Here is an 18706-nt window from a genome sequence, read left to right on the forward strand (position 1 = left end):
GACTCCTGCCAGAGGGCCTGGACTTTAACCCAGATATCATGAATTAAGTTAAATTTCCTCTATGCCCATTATGCTGTTTGAACTGAACTCAGTAGACTCGTGTACTTGTCCTTTTGTGCTTAACTAACTTTGCTTAGCATAATTTTCTCCAATTTTTACCCAGAGACAATATTCGTTATGCATTCATCACTGCCTTTTAGGGATGCATAATACTCCATTGTGTGTAGTATATACCAGAGTTTTTAAATCCATTTATTTATTGATGGAAATGTAGATTGTTTCCAGTTCTCTGCGATTGTGAACTTTACAGTGATGAAGATTAGAGCACAGATGGCTGGTCATGGTCTGTTTCTTACTTCTTCTGGGTACATGCCCAGTAGGGGGATTGCTGGCTTGTAAGGTCACTCAATGTCCATTTGCTTTAGGTATGTATCGCCAGATCGGTTTCCACAGTGGCTGAATATACTCACAGGACGACCAGCAGTGGGTTAGAGTCTCTATCTCACCACACACCCTCCAACATTTGTTGCTATCTGATTTTTTTAATTGGGCTGCCTTTGAGAGTATTAGGTGGTATCTCATAATTGTTTTAATTTGCATTTTCATGATGGCTAATGATCAGGAACATTTTCTCATATACTTATTGGCCATCCGACTTTCCTCCCTTGTGAAACTTCTGTTCAGGATTTTGCCTCCCTCCTCATCAGGCTGTTTTTTAAAAATTATTATTATTATTAGAGGCTAGCATTGTATATTTTATTAATAAGCTCTTTGTCTTATGTCATTGCTAAAAATTTATTCCCAATCTCTTATTACTCTCTTGGCAAAGTCTTTCGATGTACCCAGATGTTTTAGCTTTAGTATATCCCACTTGTCAACTTCAGCTTCCTCTGTGTGTACCCTTCCCTATTTGTATGTATTCCTTGTGCTGAGGTTCTTAGGTTTTTGTTTTTTACAGTTTTAAAATAATTAGGCTTCCTTTAGTTTTTGTTAAGGAAGCCGGGTGGTGCAGGGAATTAAACATTGTAAACCAGAAAGGTTCAAACCTACCAGCCACTGCACAGGAAATGCCAAGGCAGTCTGCGTCCATAAAGATTTGTAGACTCAGAAACTCGATGAAGCAGTTCTCCACTGCCCTGGAAGGTTGCTGTGAGTTGGCATCTCCCAGAGAACTATAGTTTCCAGGGGTGTTTTTTTTTTTTTGGAGGGGGTTTGGTTTTATTAATAGCACAATAGCTTGAAGTGATGAGAACTATATTTCAGTTAAATGGTGGTATATTTATAATTGAGTAAAGTTAGCAAGACTTTAAATTTTTATGTTTCCAAATTCTTTTAGGAACTTCATTCCTGAAAGGACACCCATTGTGTAGTAGTTTGAACTTCTAATATTCAAAACTCTAAAAACTCAGAAGTAGATTTGTTCTCATTGATTGTTGAATTCCATCATCCAGTTTCTGTAGAGATTTTGTTTTATTTGATTTTTTAGAAATTGTGGTTATAAATAAAAATAGTAATTCAAATTATGAAATGATAAGCTCCCAACCAAATTTAGGAGCCTTGAGTGGCACACACAGTTGCCCGTGGAACATTTGACTACCAGCTAAAAGATTGGTGGTTTGAACTCACCCAGAGGTGTCTCAGAAGTTAGGCCTGGTCAAATGTTTCAGAAACCCGTGCTATCCCTGTGGAGCACAGTTCTATTCTGCATGCCTGTACTTGTCATGAGTCAGAGTTGACTCGAAGGCAGCTAACCACCACCATAGTTAGCAAATCATGATAGCCCTTTAAGCTACTTTTAGTGTGTCCACTAAGCTGACATGATTCTTGGGGCCACAGGACTTACCATTTTATTGAGTGAGTGTGATAGTTGGGTGTATTGTGCCAACCTGGCCAATAGGAACATGTGGGATTAATTGGGTCACAGAGTGGAGGGCAAAGAGATAAATAACTCTGCAAGGTTCATCCGCCTCTTTCTTGCTCTCTGCTGATCAGACCAGAGTGCTGCTGCTTTAGCTAGTTCTCTGCCTCAACCTGTGAGCTACACTATTTGTGGGTCAAGCCAACCCCTTGAATCATGTCGCTAGAGCTTAAGGCTCCTTTGAGACCTGCTTCGCCACGCTGCTGGTGTGTACATCGCTTGAGCTTGAGACTGGTGGATCTTGTCACCTTGGTCTTGGAGTGCTTGAGTTCAATATCCCATCCAGGCCTGCTTTGCTAAGCTCCCAAGCTACTAACTGTTGCTGACCCACCTGCTGTGGGCTGCCTGTGGCAGACTGCCTGTCTTGCCTGAGGGAAAACTCCACTGTCTCCATTTCTTGACCGTGGACCAGCAGCCCATGTGAGTTGAAAGTCTTCAAGTACATTAACTGTTCCACAAAGTGAGTTCAACTGAGCCTTTTGTACTTCAGTGTGGATGAATTAACTGTTATATTCGTTCTTGCTATGTAAACCTGTCCGTCTGTCTATCTATCTAATCATAAGTGTCCTGGTTTTGTTTCTCTAGAGAACACAGCCTAACACTGTGAGGATTGAGTAGTGCTGACTATCAAGTATATACCCCAGTTTAACTCGTAATTTAGTGCATTTAAAACCACAAAATATATAGTTGTTTCCTCAAAAAGAGACATGCCTTGTTTTATTGTACTTTGCTCTATTGCACTTCTCAAATATTGCATTTTTGCTTTGCAGCAACCTTCCGTGGAACAAGTCTATTGGCATGATTTTTCTAACAGTGTATGCTCACTCCTTGCTTCTATCACAATTTGGTCATTCTCACAATATTTAAAATTTTTTCCTGATGCTATTGTACCCTTTAGATGACTAGATAGGCTAAGAATTATTTTTATATGCTCTGGGAAGCTAAAAACTTGTATGACTTGTTTTTTTCTTCAAAGTAATCTCTAATTTGCCTAATAGCTTGCCTAAGGCATGTTGGAAGAGAGGAAATGTAACCAAAAAATGGGGTAGTGGGGTGGCTATAAAATGGGGTAGTGGGGTGGCTATATCCTCCCATATTTTGAAGTTAAAAATGTTTCCCCTTAGTAGGTTTCTTGAAAACATCCTCTTATCAACTTAAAATCTTACAGTAAATTGAAAATGGAGCTTGGCATTCAGGAATTTTAAAAGAGCAACTGAAAGCCATGGTCCTCTAAAGGGATCATCAAAGATACTATGTGTTGTGGTAGAATCTGGCCAAGTCCACTTTGGCCAGCTACAGTAAGGGCTTGTCTTTTTCTTTTGGCTTAAATAGCAGAGAGACAACGTGCTTTTCAATAACAGGCCTCATGATTTGAAGACATTTTTAAAAAATCTGCTCAAAGTATGAATTTGGCTTTTTTACGTTGTATTTTCTCACAATTGTTAATCTCCAAAAATAGTTTATTGATAAATGTTGCTGTGGTGTGCCAACAAGTTGTTTGTGACTCACAGAACTCCTATGTCCAACAGATCAAAGCACTGTATAAGAAAGCTGCTGTTGAGAAAGTAGCCAAGACTGCTGACAAGTTACTTCACTGGCTAGGAGCTGGCCCAGTGATCAGTAGAGAGGCCAGCAGTGAGAGGCTGAAGGCAGAGAGCCTTGTCCAGCCAGAGGCACATGCTTGGTTAAGAGGAGACCTGTCCCGAGGGGGTTGACAGGAGGTGTGCGTGGGTAAGGGAAGGCTTGAGCAGCCTGGAGAAGGGCCTGCCTACGGTGGTAGAATGAGATTGCTTATGGCTCTTCTTCCCATTCTCTGTAACTCCCAACCAAGTGATTGGGTGGGACTCTTCAACTAGGGCAAAGGTAACATTAACGGAGGAGATTGGTCAATTAGTGTTACCGCTCTCCTGGCCAGAAGGATGAGCCATCTTTGAAGCAGTGGCAGAAGAGAGAGAACCCTCGAGACCTTGGAAGAGCACACCCATGATCCCTGTCTGAAGTAGTGAAGGCCGCTGAGACCAGAGGCATCAAAGACTGGAACAGAGAATCCGAAGGGCAGTGCCACAACTACGGTGTGCCTTCGCTTTACCTTGCCCTAGATGGAGTGATAAGTCTAGCTTCCTGGCCCATGGAGACAACGGCCAAGGGACCACATGGCTGAGAGCTTAAGAACTGGAGAGAGACAGCTTAGCTCAGGGGTCCTCAAACTATGGCCTGCGGGCCACATGTGGCCCACCAAGGCCATTTATCTGGCCCGCCAGGTGTTTCCCCCCCCCCTTTTTTACTTCAAAATAAGATATGTATAGTGTGCATAGGAATTTGTTCATTGTTTTTTTTTTTTTAACTGTAGTCCGGCCCTCCAATGGGTCTGAGGAACAGTGAACTGGCCCCCTGTTTAAAAAGTTTGAGGACCCCTGGCTTAGCTACTGGCTGAGCAGACCAATGACTGCATCCTTATTGTTGGTTGATCTTGACTTGTGGTAACTTGTTAACATCCCGAATGAACTCCCTTAATTGTGAGTATCCTCTGTGAAATCTGTGTGGTGATTGCAGCAAATTACGCCAGCATAGAAGTCGAGAGGCGTGAGAGGGATGGTTGGTGTCAGAATAGGAGAGGAAGGATGGAGTGTAGAAGCTTGTTTGACCTTTGCCTCATGGCAACAGAGAAACCAGAGGTCGCAGATACGTCCACTTCCATGTCATTTACCACACCGTCTACCATGGCCAAGAAGGGCTTGAGAGAGTAGGTGTCCTACACCAAAGAATGGGGATGTGCTCTACACCCTGAAGGGAGCAAGTTTCAGAGTCTCTTCTGATGCCACTTTGATCTTTTTCCCCCTGGTCTTTTTAATGGTTGTTTGCCTTCTTCATGTACAATATTCTTTATGCCATCCGACAACTCAACTAATCATTAATGTTCAATGTGTTAAGTCTGGCCTTGAGATGGTTTCAAAATTCAGGTGAATAGACTCAAGGTTATATTTTGGCCCTTGTGGACTTGTTTTCATTTTCTTTGACTTCAACCTGAGCTTGTATACGGATAATTGGTGGTTTGTTCCACAGCTAGCTCGTAGCCTTTTTTGTTGGGGGTGGGGGTGGGGGGGAAAGAAGTGGGGGGGGGGAGGCTGGTAATATTGAGCTTCTCCAAGATGTAATCAGTTTGATTCTTCTGTATTCCAGCTATCGAAGTCCACATGTACAGTTACCATTTGTGTTGTTGAAAATATGTATGTTAATGAAGTTGTTGGTCTTGAAAAATTCTATCAAGCAATCTCCAACCTCCTTTCTGCCACCAAGACCATGTTTTCTAAGTTTTGTTTCTTCCTCTTGTTTCCAACTTTTGCGTTTTAATTACCAGTAATTACCAACACATCTTTATTGCATATTTGATCAATTTCAGACTGAAGAAGTTGAAAGACTTTTCTGTTTCCTTGTCATTGGATTTAGTGGTTCATGAGTTAGTTTAAATCATAGTTGTACTAGTTGATCTTCCTTGTACATGTATAGATAGTATTCTATCACATACAGGGTTGTATGTCAAGCTAGATCTTGACATGTTCGCTTTCATGATAAATGAAACACCATTCTTCTTACTTTCCCATTCCCAGCATAGCAAACCATATGTGATTGTCCGATTCCAAATGAGCAGTCCAGTCCATTTGTGCTCACCAATGCTTACAATATGGATTTCTATGCATTCCATTTCATTTTTTATGAGCTCTGATTTTCCTAGAATCATACTTCATACACGCTGTGTTCTGATTATTAACGATCTTTTGAAGCTATTTATTCTCATTTTGAGTTGTGCCTCTTTAGTAAATGGAGAAGGTCCTGAAGGTTTTGCTCAATCCACATCACTAAGTTTGACTTGACTTTAAGGAAGCAGCTCTTCCCCAGTCATATTTTGAATGTCTTCCCACTTGAAGGGCTCATCTAAGTCAGACAATCTTCTACTGCTGTTAATAGGCATTCTAGTGGCTGATCTCTCAGAAGTGGACCAGCTCTTCTTCCTAGAGGACCATACTCCAGAAGCTCTATTGAAGCATGTTGACCTTGGGTGAAGCATGATTAGCCTCTGGTTTTTGGAATACTGGTTATATAGCTTCCAGAATTATAGCAACACACAGTGTGACAAGATGACAGATCAGGAATACTATGTAGCCCAAACCCCCTGCTAGAGAGTCGATTCTGATCTAATTCTGCTCATAGAACTGCTCCTACGGTTTCCTAGATTGTAATTCTTTATGGGAGCAGACAACCTCCTTTTCTTTCAAGAACCAGTTGGTGCACTTGGACTCCCACACTTGCAGTTAATAGTCCAATGCTTAGCCCACAGCACCACCCAGGCTCCTACGATGAGGTAAAGACACCAGTAAAAAAGCTCTAGAATATTCCTGATTGTAGACACAATTGTTTTCAATAACATCCAGCCAATAGAATATAACACCATATCAAAACAATAATAGATCATAACCAAGTGAAATTCATATCAGGTATACAAGTATGGTTCAACATTATAAACAACAATATAATCCACTAAATAAATAACAAGAAAACTATATAATCATATGAACTGATGCAGAAAAAACATTTGCTATAACAATTCTTGGTATAAGCTCTCAGGAAGATAGGAATTGAAGGACATTTACTCAACATAATTAAGGGCATATACTGTAAACTAATGGCCAGCATTATTAACAGCAGAGAGTGTCTGAAAGAATTCTTCTTATGAACTGAAGTCAGAAAAGGATGCTCTTTAGCACCACGACGGTAATGCTGGAAGTACTTGACAGTGCAATAAGGCAAGGCGGGAAAGGAAAGGGATCTAAATCGGCAAAGAAGAAGTAAAGCAATCTTCACCTGTAAATGAGATGATCCTGTGCATAGGAAATTTCAGAAAATCCAAAGAAAATGAATTGAGTTAATAGAGTACAATGTGGCTGGGCGCATGATCAGCACACAAAAGTCCATTGGATTCCTGCACACTAACAAAGAGAACTTTGAATAAAAAATCAGGGAAACAATCCAATTACAATAGCTTCCCCCAAAATGAAGTATTTTGAAGAAAGCAAACCGTAGATACAAAAGCCCTACGGGGCTGGGAGCATGGGGCAAAAAAAGACACCATAAAACTACTACAAGAAACCAAAGAATCTATATGTGTGGATTGAGATAAGAGTTGTACGAGCCCCTAATAAAATGTAAAGAAAGAAAATGATTAGGGCAAAGAAGAAAAAAAAAAGAAACCAAAGAATCTTAGAGGTGGAAGAATACACCATGCTCGTGGGTGAGGAGACTTATCATGAAAGTGTCACTACTCAAAATGATTGAGTAAATGGTGAGGGGCCCCCATCTGACCGCTTTTGGCTGTCAGCGAAAAGGAGAATCCAATTCCACATAAACCTCAGGACAATTGCCACAGGACACAGGACAGGCATGCCTGTCTGCCCCTTCTTTTCTTGTTTGCTGACACCAGTCATTCCTTCCATGACACTCCACTTTTCGGTTGGGTTTGATTATCTCTTACATTAGCCACACAGAACCGACAGACAATACTCATGATTAAGGGAATTACAGGGACAGTGAATTATTTACTGAGGCTCTTCCAGCCAGTCTTGAACTCTCCCAAATGCCTGTTTTCTGCATGTGTGGGATCCAGCCCCACAGTCATGAGGTCCTGAGGACTGATTGCCTGTGCAATTGTGGAAGAAAACAATGATCGCGGAACATACAGGGGCTTTCCCCATAACCGGAATCAAGAGAGAACATTTATTTTAACAGAGAGTATATAGAGTCGAGGTGTGTAAACCACCATCAGGCACAGACACAATAGATGGGGCAATGTGTGGATCTGAGATATCCTGACTTCTTTCAGGAAAACATCTCAAAGGAAGTGTCTGGCAGGCGAGTGAACAAATGGTGACAATGGCTCTCAAGAATAGTAAACAGCAGACCATGGATGCTCCAGAGATAAGCATAGTCGTTCTGTTGTGCATCGGTTGGAACAGACTAGATGGCACCTAACAACAATATCTAAACACTAATCATGTTCTTAGATAATAGCTATTATTTTTTTTCTAGAAATGAACACAGAAACAGAACAACACCTTCTTCATCACGCCAGAAATGGCAACACGGAGGAAGTGAGGCAGGTCCTTGAAACCATGAAGAAGGCAGACATCATTGCTGACATTAATTGCAAAGGTAAGCTTTGAGGGCACTTTTATCTGCATCCTGCTAGCTCGGTGGATAGCTCTCACCATTTATTTACTTAATACCCGTTTTTCTGATGACTCTTAACATGGCAAAAACTTCCTCCAAGAGTGGGTGAAATGTCTTAGGCCCTCCGAAGTCAGAGAAACTGAAGTCTGTTCTTAACATTGTCCTGGGCCCTAAACTGTACAAAGTGCGAGGTGACCTTGAACTTACAATTGCTTTCTATGACCTTTCTTTTCTTACTCCAAGACATTACAGTTGACCCAGCAGGTTTCTGTTCTTACTAAAGGCCCAGAGTCTCCTGAGGTGCTATGGTGATAATGATGTAGAAACAGGCAAGGTCTTTGTCCTCACTGAAATTGGCCTAGTCGATTTCTGGATTAGTCTTTAGTCGACATTAAAAATATTCACTAGGTTGGACCAATGAGAGTGGTGATACTGGGAGGGTGGAGGAAAGGTGGGATAGAAAGGGGGAATCAATTACAAGGTTCTACTTAAAACCCCCTCCCTGGGGGATGGACAACAGAAACATGGGTGAAGGGAGATATCAGACAGTGTAAGACATGACAAAATAATAATAATTTATAAATTATCAATGGTTCATGACAGGAAGGGGGAAAATAAGGAGCTGATACCAAGGGCTCAAGTAGAAAGCAAATATTTTGAGAATGATTATTGCAATAAATGTACAAGTGTGCTTGACACAATGGATGGATGGATGAATGGATTGTGATAAGAGTTGTACAAGCCCCCAATAAAATGATTTAAAACAATTCACTAGGAGATGCAGGCTGTGTCATTAGATCACATAGGAAAGAGATTGGACCCAAATTTGAAAGATTAGGATGTGCTTCTTGTGGGAAATAGTTTGAAGGTGATTGTGAGCATAAGCGTTAATCAGAATAAAAGCAGTCGGGGCCAAAGGCATAACTTGTGCCCAGGCCATAAGATGAGGAGCAGCAGCAAAGAGAGGACTGACATTCGGATGAGGGATCCGCGAGTGAGGTGGGTGGGGGGCAGCCAGCTCACCTTTTTCCCTTTTGTGCCCAGGTTGTAAGATTATCATATTCAGATCAATGTAAGTTAGCCCCTGAAGTAGATTTATGCAATAGAAGGCACAGGCTGGCTATTTCTGAGTTCTCTGGCTTCCTTATTGGCACAATGCAGGGGGCAGAAATGCTTCCATGTTCCGTCCTGCTTCACCTATTCTGATACCCACAGGTCCTACTGTGGACTCTCTGATGTCATCTTGTACCTTTTGTGTTGGATATTTTCCTATCTCCTTATCATATCCACTTGTTTTGTGTGTGTGGTTTGTGTTTGCCTTCTTTCCTGGGCATTGTTTACTCTTTGTTGTCCTATGGGTGGAGTTGTTCTATGTAATGGTCTCTTATTTGCCCTTGGTGAGTGTTGATCTTCTCCCCTTACTGGATTGTCAAGGATCTTTTGTAGGGATGAGTTTCTTTTTTATGTATCCTTTGAGGTTGTCCTTGTCTGGGAAGACTCTTACTTCTTCATCTATCTTAATAGATTATTTGTCTGGGTAAAGTATTCTTGGGTTTGTGTTGTTTTCCTTCAATTTTTGGAATATGTTACTCATTCCTTCCTCTTCTTCGTCATTTCTGCTGAGAGGTCTTATTGGGGTGCCTTTATATGTGACTGTTTGCTTTTCCCTAGCTGCTTTAATGATCTCCTTTTCCTCATAGTTGGATACTTTGACAATTAAGTCTCTTGATGATTTCTCCGTGGGATTGAGTCTGACTGTGTTCTTTCAGCCTCATGAGTGGTTGCCTGATTTTCATTTATTAAGCTGGGGAAGTTTTCCTCTAAATATCCCTCACTATTTTTGCTGTTGACTTCTTTGTTGTGTCTTGTTCCGGTAGTCCAATTATTCTAGTATTGTTTCTTTTCATAGCATGAGACATGGCTCTCAAGTTTTCTTCAGCTTCTTTGATTGTCTTATTTGACTGATTTTCCCCATTTGTTGAGGTCTGCTTGGTTATCCTCTAGGTCACTGGTATGATTCTCTGCCTCCTCAAGTTTGTTGGCAAGGTGTGTCAATTTTTCACTGGATTTTGTTACTTCATCCCTTAATTCTTGTATTTCCCTTTGATGTGTTGCCTTTATCTCCTCTGTCATTTCATCTTTTTTCAACATTGCTTCCCTCATACCCTTTATGACTCCAAATAGAAATCCGAAATTTTCTTTTTGTGGCAGGTAAATATCTGCTTCTTCTATGCCCATCGTTAAGTTCATGAATTCTTCCAGCATTGTCTTCTGTTTCTCCTGCTTTTTTGTCGAAACTGTTAGAACTGGTTGTTCATTGCGTGTTGTTTTAGAGGAGCCATCTTCCTGAGTCTAAGAGCCCTGAGTTTTTTCTTGGGGGATTCGTATGAGTGCTTCTACGTACTACCTGTCCTTAACTCTACTGAGGTTTCAGGCTAATGCTATATCTTCCTGTGGTTTCACTCTTATCCTAACCATCCAGTATTCCATTAATTGGGATGTGTGTTGGATATTCCTCTCATGTGATGCTGGTGTGGTTGTTGTGGGCCAACAAGGGCATTGCTTCCCTGGCCGGTCTCTAAGTAGGCTTCACGGTTCTTGGAGCAACTTTGCTGGCCTGTGGTGCTTTCCTCTGCAACTGCAGTGCTGAGAAGGGTGTATAGGTATACCCCCTTGGTGTAGTGCACTGTAGCTTGCAGGGGAATTATCATAGACAGAGAGATTGCCTTGGAGATTAGGTGGATGTTCCTGGAGTAGCGTGGAGCATCACCAGGGGTGGTCAGGCGTTTCCCCCAGTCACTTGTAGGTTCTCGGGATTTAGGCTGGATATGCCCCCACTGTTTGCAGGGGAGAACCCCTGCTGTTTGGTGTATGCAAGAGGACCGGCGTGATTTCCCCAGCTACTTTTAAAGCCAATAATTTCGGGTGGGAGGTCCCCAAGTTGGGCCTTCAGAGTTTCCCTTGGCAGAGGAGAGTGACCTGGAGGCCGCTAGTGGCTTGTGACTGGAAAGATAGTGAAAGTAGAGGAAAAAGGGGGGAAAAAGAAGACAAAGACTGGAGCAACAATGCCAAGCAAACTAATACCCACTCACTACACACAACTAAAATGCACAGAGTAAACAAAAGTTAAAAGCAGTAAAAAAAGAAAAAACAACAAAAATGGACAACAATCTGCTGAGGCTGTGGTAGAAAGAGAGAAGAGTTAGGAGAAAAGGAGAAACGAAGAACACAAAGAAAGAAATAAAAAGAAAAACAGACAGCAAAGAAGAGAGAATTCAAAAAATAAAGAGATAACTGACCTCATTCTATGCTGTGTGCAGCACTGTCTTAGGGAGCAGGCTGCTCACTGGGTGGTCAGAGTTACCCTAGGCAGAGGGTAGGAGTCTGGGAACCAGCAGTGGCATGTGAAAGGAAAAAGAGAGAGAAGAAAGAATCATACAAGCAGAGAGAGAAGCTAAGAGAACAAAGAAAGAGAGAGGAAAGAAAGAAAAAGAGAAGAATGAGAAAGAAGGGAGAAAAAACTCAACTGTGTTCACTAAGATTGACTGTGATGGTAAAGAGGGAAGAGAGACAGAAGGAGGAAATAAAGAATAAAAAGATTACTGGTCCCTGATTGCTTGAATGTGGGTCCAGAGGGTTTAGACCCTGCCCCACAATGGCAGGTTGGTGTGCCTTTTAATGCAGGGACCCAGTGGTGCTGGGCAGAATTGCCCTAGTTGATGAGATCGCCTTAGAGATTAGACGGAGGTTTCCTCAGCAGCCCAGCATGGCGTAGATGGCAGTCCCTGCTGCCTTGTGTGATGTACAGCACTCCCATGGAGGGCAGGCTGGAGTTCCCCCTGCTATTTGGGTTGATTTACCCTAGGCGTAGGTAGTGACCTGGAAACCATTAGTGGCATATGATAGGAAAGACTGGGAGAGAAGAGGAGAAAGGGAAAAAGAAAAAAAGGGGGGTGGGAACCTACACAAACCAGAGCTTGTTGAGACTGACTGCAGTGGGAGAGAGAGAAGGGTGAGTGAATAAAGAAGAAGAAATATAGTGGTAAGTAAGGAGATAACTGAGACTTGATCACCTGTTCGTGAGGCTGGAGTTCCAACTCTTCCTCAAGGTAGTGGGGTGTTGTACCCGTTTGATGTAGGGTTCCACAGATGCAGTGTGGTATTACTTTCAAAGGCAAAATCACACCCATGGCCAGGCGTCGGTTCCCACCGTGGTACTGAGCTCTGGAGTTCACTGGTATACCTGCCTTGTGCTGTATTTAGCGCTGTAGCAGGGGCAGCAGGCGAGGTGTTCCCACAGCCCCGTCTAGGACCCCAGGACTTGCAGGACCTCCCCAGCTGTATGTAGAATCACTGAGAGGGAAGCTGGGTCTTATTGTCCTATCTAGACTGCTGGTGCCCTACTAGATCAGAGGAATTTTTTTTTTAATCCCCCTGGCCAGTTAGAATAGAATCAAATTGAATTGTCTCCCTCACTCTCCAGGCTCTAGTTCAGTGCTCTGTTAGAATCTAAGACTTGCTTCAGTGAGTCTTTGTTATGCAAAAAAGTCTCATTTTTATGTTATGCTTGTGATGTGCTCTGATTTGGGGGCTGTCACTCTTACCCCCAGAAGGGGAGATCCAGCTTATCAGGGAGGTTGTTTCCTTCTCAGCCAATTGAAACTAAATTTGCTCCCTTGACTCCACCTGCCTATTTTCTTCCACACCACAAACTGCCTCAGGTAAAAATCTGCTTTTTCTTCTACTCCAAATTATGGCTATCACCTCCCCCTGCTTCCCAGGCTGTGTGAGCTCAAGGCAGCCAACAGCGCAGAGAGCTCTGGTGTGGGGTTCTCCTCATGTCTGGGATTATGTCCCCTTTAGGGTGTCAGCCTGGAGAGATCTCTGCTCCCGACAGGGGCCGAGGAGCTTGTCAGCTGGCACCCACGGCTTGCCAAACCTAGAGTGCTTTAGAGCATTCTTGGAAATCACAGCAAAAAAATGGGGTTTAGGAGAGACCTTAGTACCCTAGTTCTAATTTCAGGACTCTACCTCCCCGTTTCCTTTACCTTACCTCCCAATTTTCTGGTCTGGCAGCAGGAGCTTTGGACAGATGAGTCCTATCGAGTCACCATTTTCCTCCGCATCCCTACTTTTTGGATTTTTTAAGAGGCTAAATCTTAAATTATATTTCTAGTATGTTCACACCCTCAATCAGGCTGCTCTGTCAGCTTTGCTTATGGTGTTGCCATGTTGGGAAGTGGGTGTTCGTGATCTGGTATGTAAATAGTGACTCATTCTTGTAACTAAATGAGTGTTTATATGTTTGTATGGCTACGGAGTACTGCTAGAGTTGTGAAGTGTTAGGTTGCTAACTGCAGGGTCCATGATTTAAATTTACCAGTTCTCTGGTGGAAAAAGATGAGGCTATCTTGACCTCTATGGTGGATAGCCTAGGAAACCTTATGGAAGGTCACTGTGATTTGGAATTGGCTAAATGGCAATGGCAATGGCTTTGTTTTTTCTATGTAACGTTCTGCTGCTGGTGTTAAGTGCTGTCAAGTTCTGACTCACGGCGATCCTATGTACAGCAGAACAAATCACTAACGTGTGCCACTCCGTGCTCACCATTGTTGTTATGTCTGTGCCCATTGTGCAGATACCTTGTCAAGGATCTTCCTCTTTTTACACTGCCCCCCTAATTTACCAAGCATGATGCCCTGATAACATGTCCAGAGTAAATGAAAGTGACATGAAATCTTGTCATTCTTGCTTCTAAGAAGTGTTCTGGCCGGACTCCTTTGAAGACACATTTGTGTGTTCTTCTGGCAGTCCATCATAGTCCTTCCAGTATTCTTTGCCAACACCATAACTCAAGTGCATTGACTCTTCTTTGATCATCCTTATTTAATGTCAACTGTCACATTCATATGAGATCATTAAACATGCCATCCTTTGGGTCCGGTCCACCTTAGTCCTCACAGTAATATCCTTGCTTTTCAACAATTTAAGGAGGTCTTATGTAGCGTGTTTATCAGTGTAATATTCTAGGGGAATGGAAAAGACTTCAGATTGAAACATATCTTATACTTTTATTAAACTTTTAATAGGACAAAAGACAATGATTCCTGAACAAGGCAAGATAGCATGTACACAGTCCGGTGGCCTTCCACTGATCCAGTCATGGAGCGAGTGATAGAGGATCGGAAACAAAGGACGTCATCACACAATCATGAACTGGTGGCAGGCCAGTTCATAACTGCTGCGGATGAGAGTAGAGAAGCAAGGGAGACTCTGGAGATCCGCACACCAGTTCTCCCTGAAAGTCTGAGCACCAAACTGACTGCCCTTAGGCTGGCCTGGGAGTGTAATCTACTTTCAGCCACACTCTACCTGAGGTTAAAACTGCCCCTCCCTAAGTTTGTCTTGAGCTTCTCTGTGCATGAGTCACATAAATGGGTTAATGACCAGTTATGTCAAGACTCAAAGTGAAGTTAGGGCTCCCACTCTGGACCTCAGCCTTCCACAAACCAAGTCCTGCAGAACTTAAGCGCTCATACAGTAACCCTGACTTGATGACCCCCAGCAACAAGATGTTGTTCGTACTTCATATAAACCTTATGGGCAAGTTTCCAAAGCAAAATACGCCTTCATATTGACACATTCAACATATGATTCTGTGTATTGCTGTCACTTGGCTAGGGGTGTGTCTCCGTTACTTAAGACTAAACCACAAATGGATATTTTAAAGAGCAGAAATTTGGGGTGTCACAGTTTTGGAGGCTGGAAGTCCACATGGAAATATGGGTTATTCTGGGAGGGCCCCTGCTTGTTGATAGCCTGAGACATTCCTTGGCTCATAGAGGGTTCCTCACACAATCTCTTGCCCCTACGTGTATGTCTCCTTGTCTGTTTTTCCTTTTTATAATTTGCTACTCACAGCCACTTGACTGAGGGTTTGTCTTTCTGTGGTGGCTTGCGTGTTGCTGTGATCCTGGGAGCTATGTCACTGGTATTTCAAATGCCAGCAGGGTCACCGAAAGTGAACAGGTTTCAGCAGAGCTTCCAGACTAAGAACAGACTACGATGAAAGAATAGCATGTCCACTTCAGAGGAATTAGCCACTGGCATCCTTCTGGATACATTGCGCATTGGGGCATGTTAACAGGAGAGACTCGTCCCTGGAGAAGAACATCATGCTTGGTAAAGTAGAGGGGCAGGGAACAAAAGGACGAGCTTTGACAAGATGGATCAACAAGATGACTGCGAAAATGGACTCACATGTAAAAGCAATGATAAGACCATATTGTCCATATGGTACTTCTGAGTCAGAACCAACTTAATAGCACCTGATAGCAAAAGAAAACCCCTGTTTCTAGACTGGCTCATTTTCCCAGGGACGGGGGCCAGGAGCACCATGATACCACAGGAGAGTAAGCCAAAGTCTTGTGCTAGGGTTCCACTTCATGCATGGGTTATTCTAATCAGGTGGTGTTGAAAAATGCCTCCCCCATCAGTGAATGGCTACAGATAAGTTTTCTCAGTTATACACTTGTCTTAGTCTCCTTCGGGTAGCCTCAAAAAAGTCCAATTCCAAAGGGTGGCTTCCTAGAGGAGCTGCTGGAGCAATCAAATTCAAGATGCAGAGCCAGCTCAGGATGATGATCACAGTTTTGTGTACGTTTCAGAGGGGGCAATCTCGATAGGTTATCTCAAAGGTAATCAAGAAGATTTAGTAGGAAGAAGTTTTAAGAAAATGGAAAACTGCATTCATGAGAAAAAGACAAAATCTTGCCCAGGATTTTTTTTTTCCCCATTGCTATCATGAACCTGCTCGCCCTTTGAGGACAGCCGTGGCTGTCTTATCAGACGGTCACTGGGAGCCCTTACCCCCATGCACCTTACAGCCCTGGTTTTGCCCCTTCACGTTTTGTTGTTGTTGTTGCTGAAACTCCCCGTCTAGAAGGCGCACAGTTCGCATTCCTGTAGCTTGTCCCGCACTGCCCTGTTGATGCATATATGTGGAAGGCTGCAGCATCCTCGGGGGAAGGATCAGGACGGCGGAAACACTGGCCCCCGCAGTGGGCAGGCGTAGATGGGAGAGATCAAGAAACAGTAGCTGGACATTTTGGTACTTTCACTTAATAAGGGATCCTATCATTTTTATTGAAAGCCATCAGTTCCTCCATAGGAGAAAGATGAGTTTTGACATCTGTAAAGATTTACCGGCTTTGCAACCCACCTGGGCAGTTCTGCTCTCTCTAGAGGGTCACTATGAGTCAGGATTGACTTGATGGCAGTGAGTGAGTGAGTTTGCAATAATGCCATTTGATTTATTCTAGAATTTTCCAAGTGACAAAATTCAGTCCTTAACCAAGCCTGGATGTTATTTGGAGATGACCCAGTAATATTCACTGTTGTCCCCAGTGTTTTAAGTTCTGCGTCAGCTACCAAACCCAAACCAAGCCCACGGCCATGGAATCCATTCTGACTTAAAGCAACCCAATAGGCAAGAATAGAACGGCTCCTGTGGATTTCCAAGACTGTGAATCTTAAGCAGTTTTATTGGGACATAATCCACATATCGTACAATCCAATAGTTCAATCGTATCAAGAAGAGTTGTACAATCATTACTACAACCACATTTAGAACATTTTCTTCTACTCATTGTTATTAGCTCCCCATCCCCCCCCCCCACCCCCCACCCCCAGAAGCAGGGAGTCTTAATGGGAGCAGACAGCCTTGACGTTCTCCCTGGAGCAGCTGGTGGGTTTGAACAGCCATCCTTGTGGTTAGCAGCTCACGATTGGAGCGGTAACTGATTAAAGACAGCACTAGGTTTACACTACTCTTGCCCTGTGAAATACATCAGGTGTGCGGACAGGGGACGGAAGGGGCATGATCATAAGGGAGGGATGTGTTTCAGTTAAGAACAGGAGAAAGAAATGCTCAAGGCTGAAGACAGCAGTGCTGTGATTTATAAACTGTGCACTCGGGCGCCAGAGGGCAGACTAGAAATAGCTGAGCGGAGACAGCTGTGCAGAGTGAGGGTCAGTGACTCACTCTTTCGGGCCTCTTGGCAGCAGGACCGGCTCAGGAAGTTGTTAGAAAGCTGCCCCGATTGTGCTGAGGAAGGTGGCTCAGGTTTCTGTGTGTACCAAATGTGAAACCAGCAGCTGAAGACAGTGTGTCTGCTGCCAGAGATACAGTCATCCACAGTCGCCCTCCCGAGAAGCAGCTCTGGTTGACAGGACACTGGTGAGCTTTGAGAGGCGGTGGCTTCTCAAGCCTCAGTTCGAATTTTGTAACTGGCTGTAAGGAGCTGGCAGTGTTTCCATCTCTCTGGCCCTTCTCAGAGAAGTTGGCCCTTCCAATTTGCACCACATCAAAATGGTAGTTTGGGCACCCTCAAAGGAGTCAACTCAGGTTGCTTTGAAATGTTCTTTGAGTTGGGGGACAAAGAGTTTGAAGGGGCAAGACCACGGTTGTAAGGTGCGTGGGGTAAGGGTGCCCCATGAAATTCTGATAAGGCGGCCCTTGCTGTCTTCAGAGCGAGCGGGTGCAACGTTGTACCAGAAAAAAAAAAAAACCTCCTTGGCAAAGCTTGCCCGGTCTTTTCCTCATGGATGCCACTTTTTAGTTTCTTAAGACTTCTCACAAAAGCCCCCATGATCATCCCGTGCCCTTTGTGAAAATCTTCAAGATAACCTCGCTAAATCACCAAAATCGGGTGCCAGAGCTTCTCTGCTCTGAGTTTAACTGGCCCAGCAGATCCCCTGGGGAAACAACTGTTTTCATTTGAACTTTCTTTTCAAAGGCACTCCAATGAAACCAAGATGAGGATAGTACTGAGAGGACTCTCTGCTGTCATCCACTGGCTGCAAAGACAAGTGCAGACGTGTTTCGTGTGCACTAAGCCCGCGTGTGTCTGAACTGTGGCCCTCGAAGCAATCGGTTTACTTCCCCTGGCATAGTTTCAGGTTTTCCAGCGCTGGCTCTTTTTAGACATCTTGGCTCTCCTTCTAGCATCTAACCTTTCACTGCCTTTTAACTTTGGTTCTTGTTGAACTCTGCCACAGTAGTAACCCAGTATCCTCATTAACTGTGATTTTTATCTAAAGTTGCAAGACTCCGTTTTCAGTTACTGTCTGCGGAGTGAACAGCTTTCCTGCTGCTTCAGGAAATGTGCTTTCAGGATTTTCCATTTCTCTCCACTCTGCCTACATGGCACAGTTTTCCAAAGACAGTTGCTTTTCATGAAATACTGTGCCAAGAGAACAGCGCTGCTAGACGGCAGCAAGGCAGTTGGAGACTCAAACCTAGAGCCAACGGGTCTGGAGGGATCATCTGGTTTGATTATAATCCCCGCATGGCTTTCCTCCACCTTTGTAGAGAAGGGGAAGTTGAGGCAGACTGGTGCACCAAGAATCTGGGTCTTCTGCATTGCTTCCTTGTCTTTCCTGAATCTTTTTATGGTATTATAATGCCGTTAGAAAACCATGTTAATGAGAGCCTTTCACCAAAGCACTCAAGTACTGTGTGAGGGAGAAATAGATCTTCTTGTAACCGTCTCTAAATAATACCTA

General features: G+C 43.4%; 1 protein-coding gene across 1 annotated transcript in view; it reads left to right on the top strand.

Annotated features, from left to right (window-relative positions):
* The window catches only part of OSBPL1A (oxysterol binding protein like 1A), a 243314-nt gene that overhangs the window by 43838 nt on the left and 180770 nt on the right, over nucleotides 1–18706 (top strand). The window contains exon 2 of the mRNA XM_075533000.1: nucleotides 8000–8122. Within this exon, the coding sequence (XP_075389115.1) occupies nucleotides 8002–8122 (121 nt within the window). The 5' untranslated portion in view covers nucleotides 8000–8001. The remainder of the gene's footprint in view (nucleotides 1–7999; nucleotides 8123–18706) is intronic.

Source organism: Tenrec ecaudatus, chromosome 15, assembly GCF_050624435.1.
Source record: "Tenrec ecaudatus isolate mTenEca1 chromosome 15, mTenEca1.hap1, whole genome shotgun sequence".
Taxonomy (NCBI): Eukaryota; Metazoa; Chordata; class Mammalia; order Afrosoricida; family Tenrecidae; genus Tenrec; species Tenrec ecaudatus.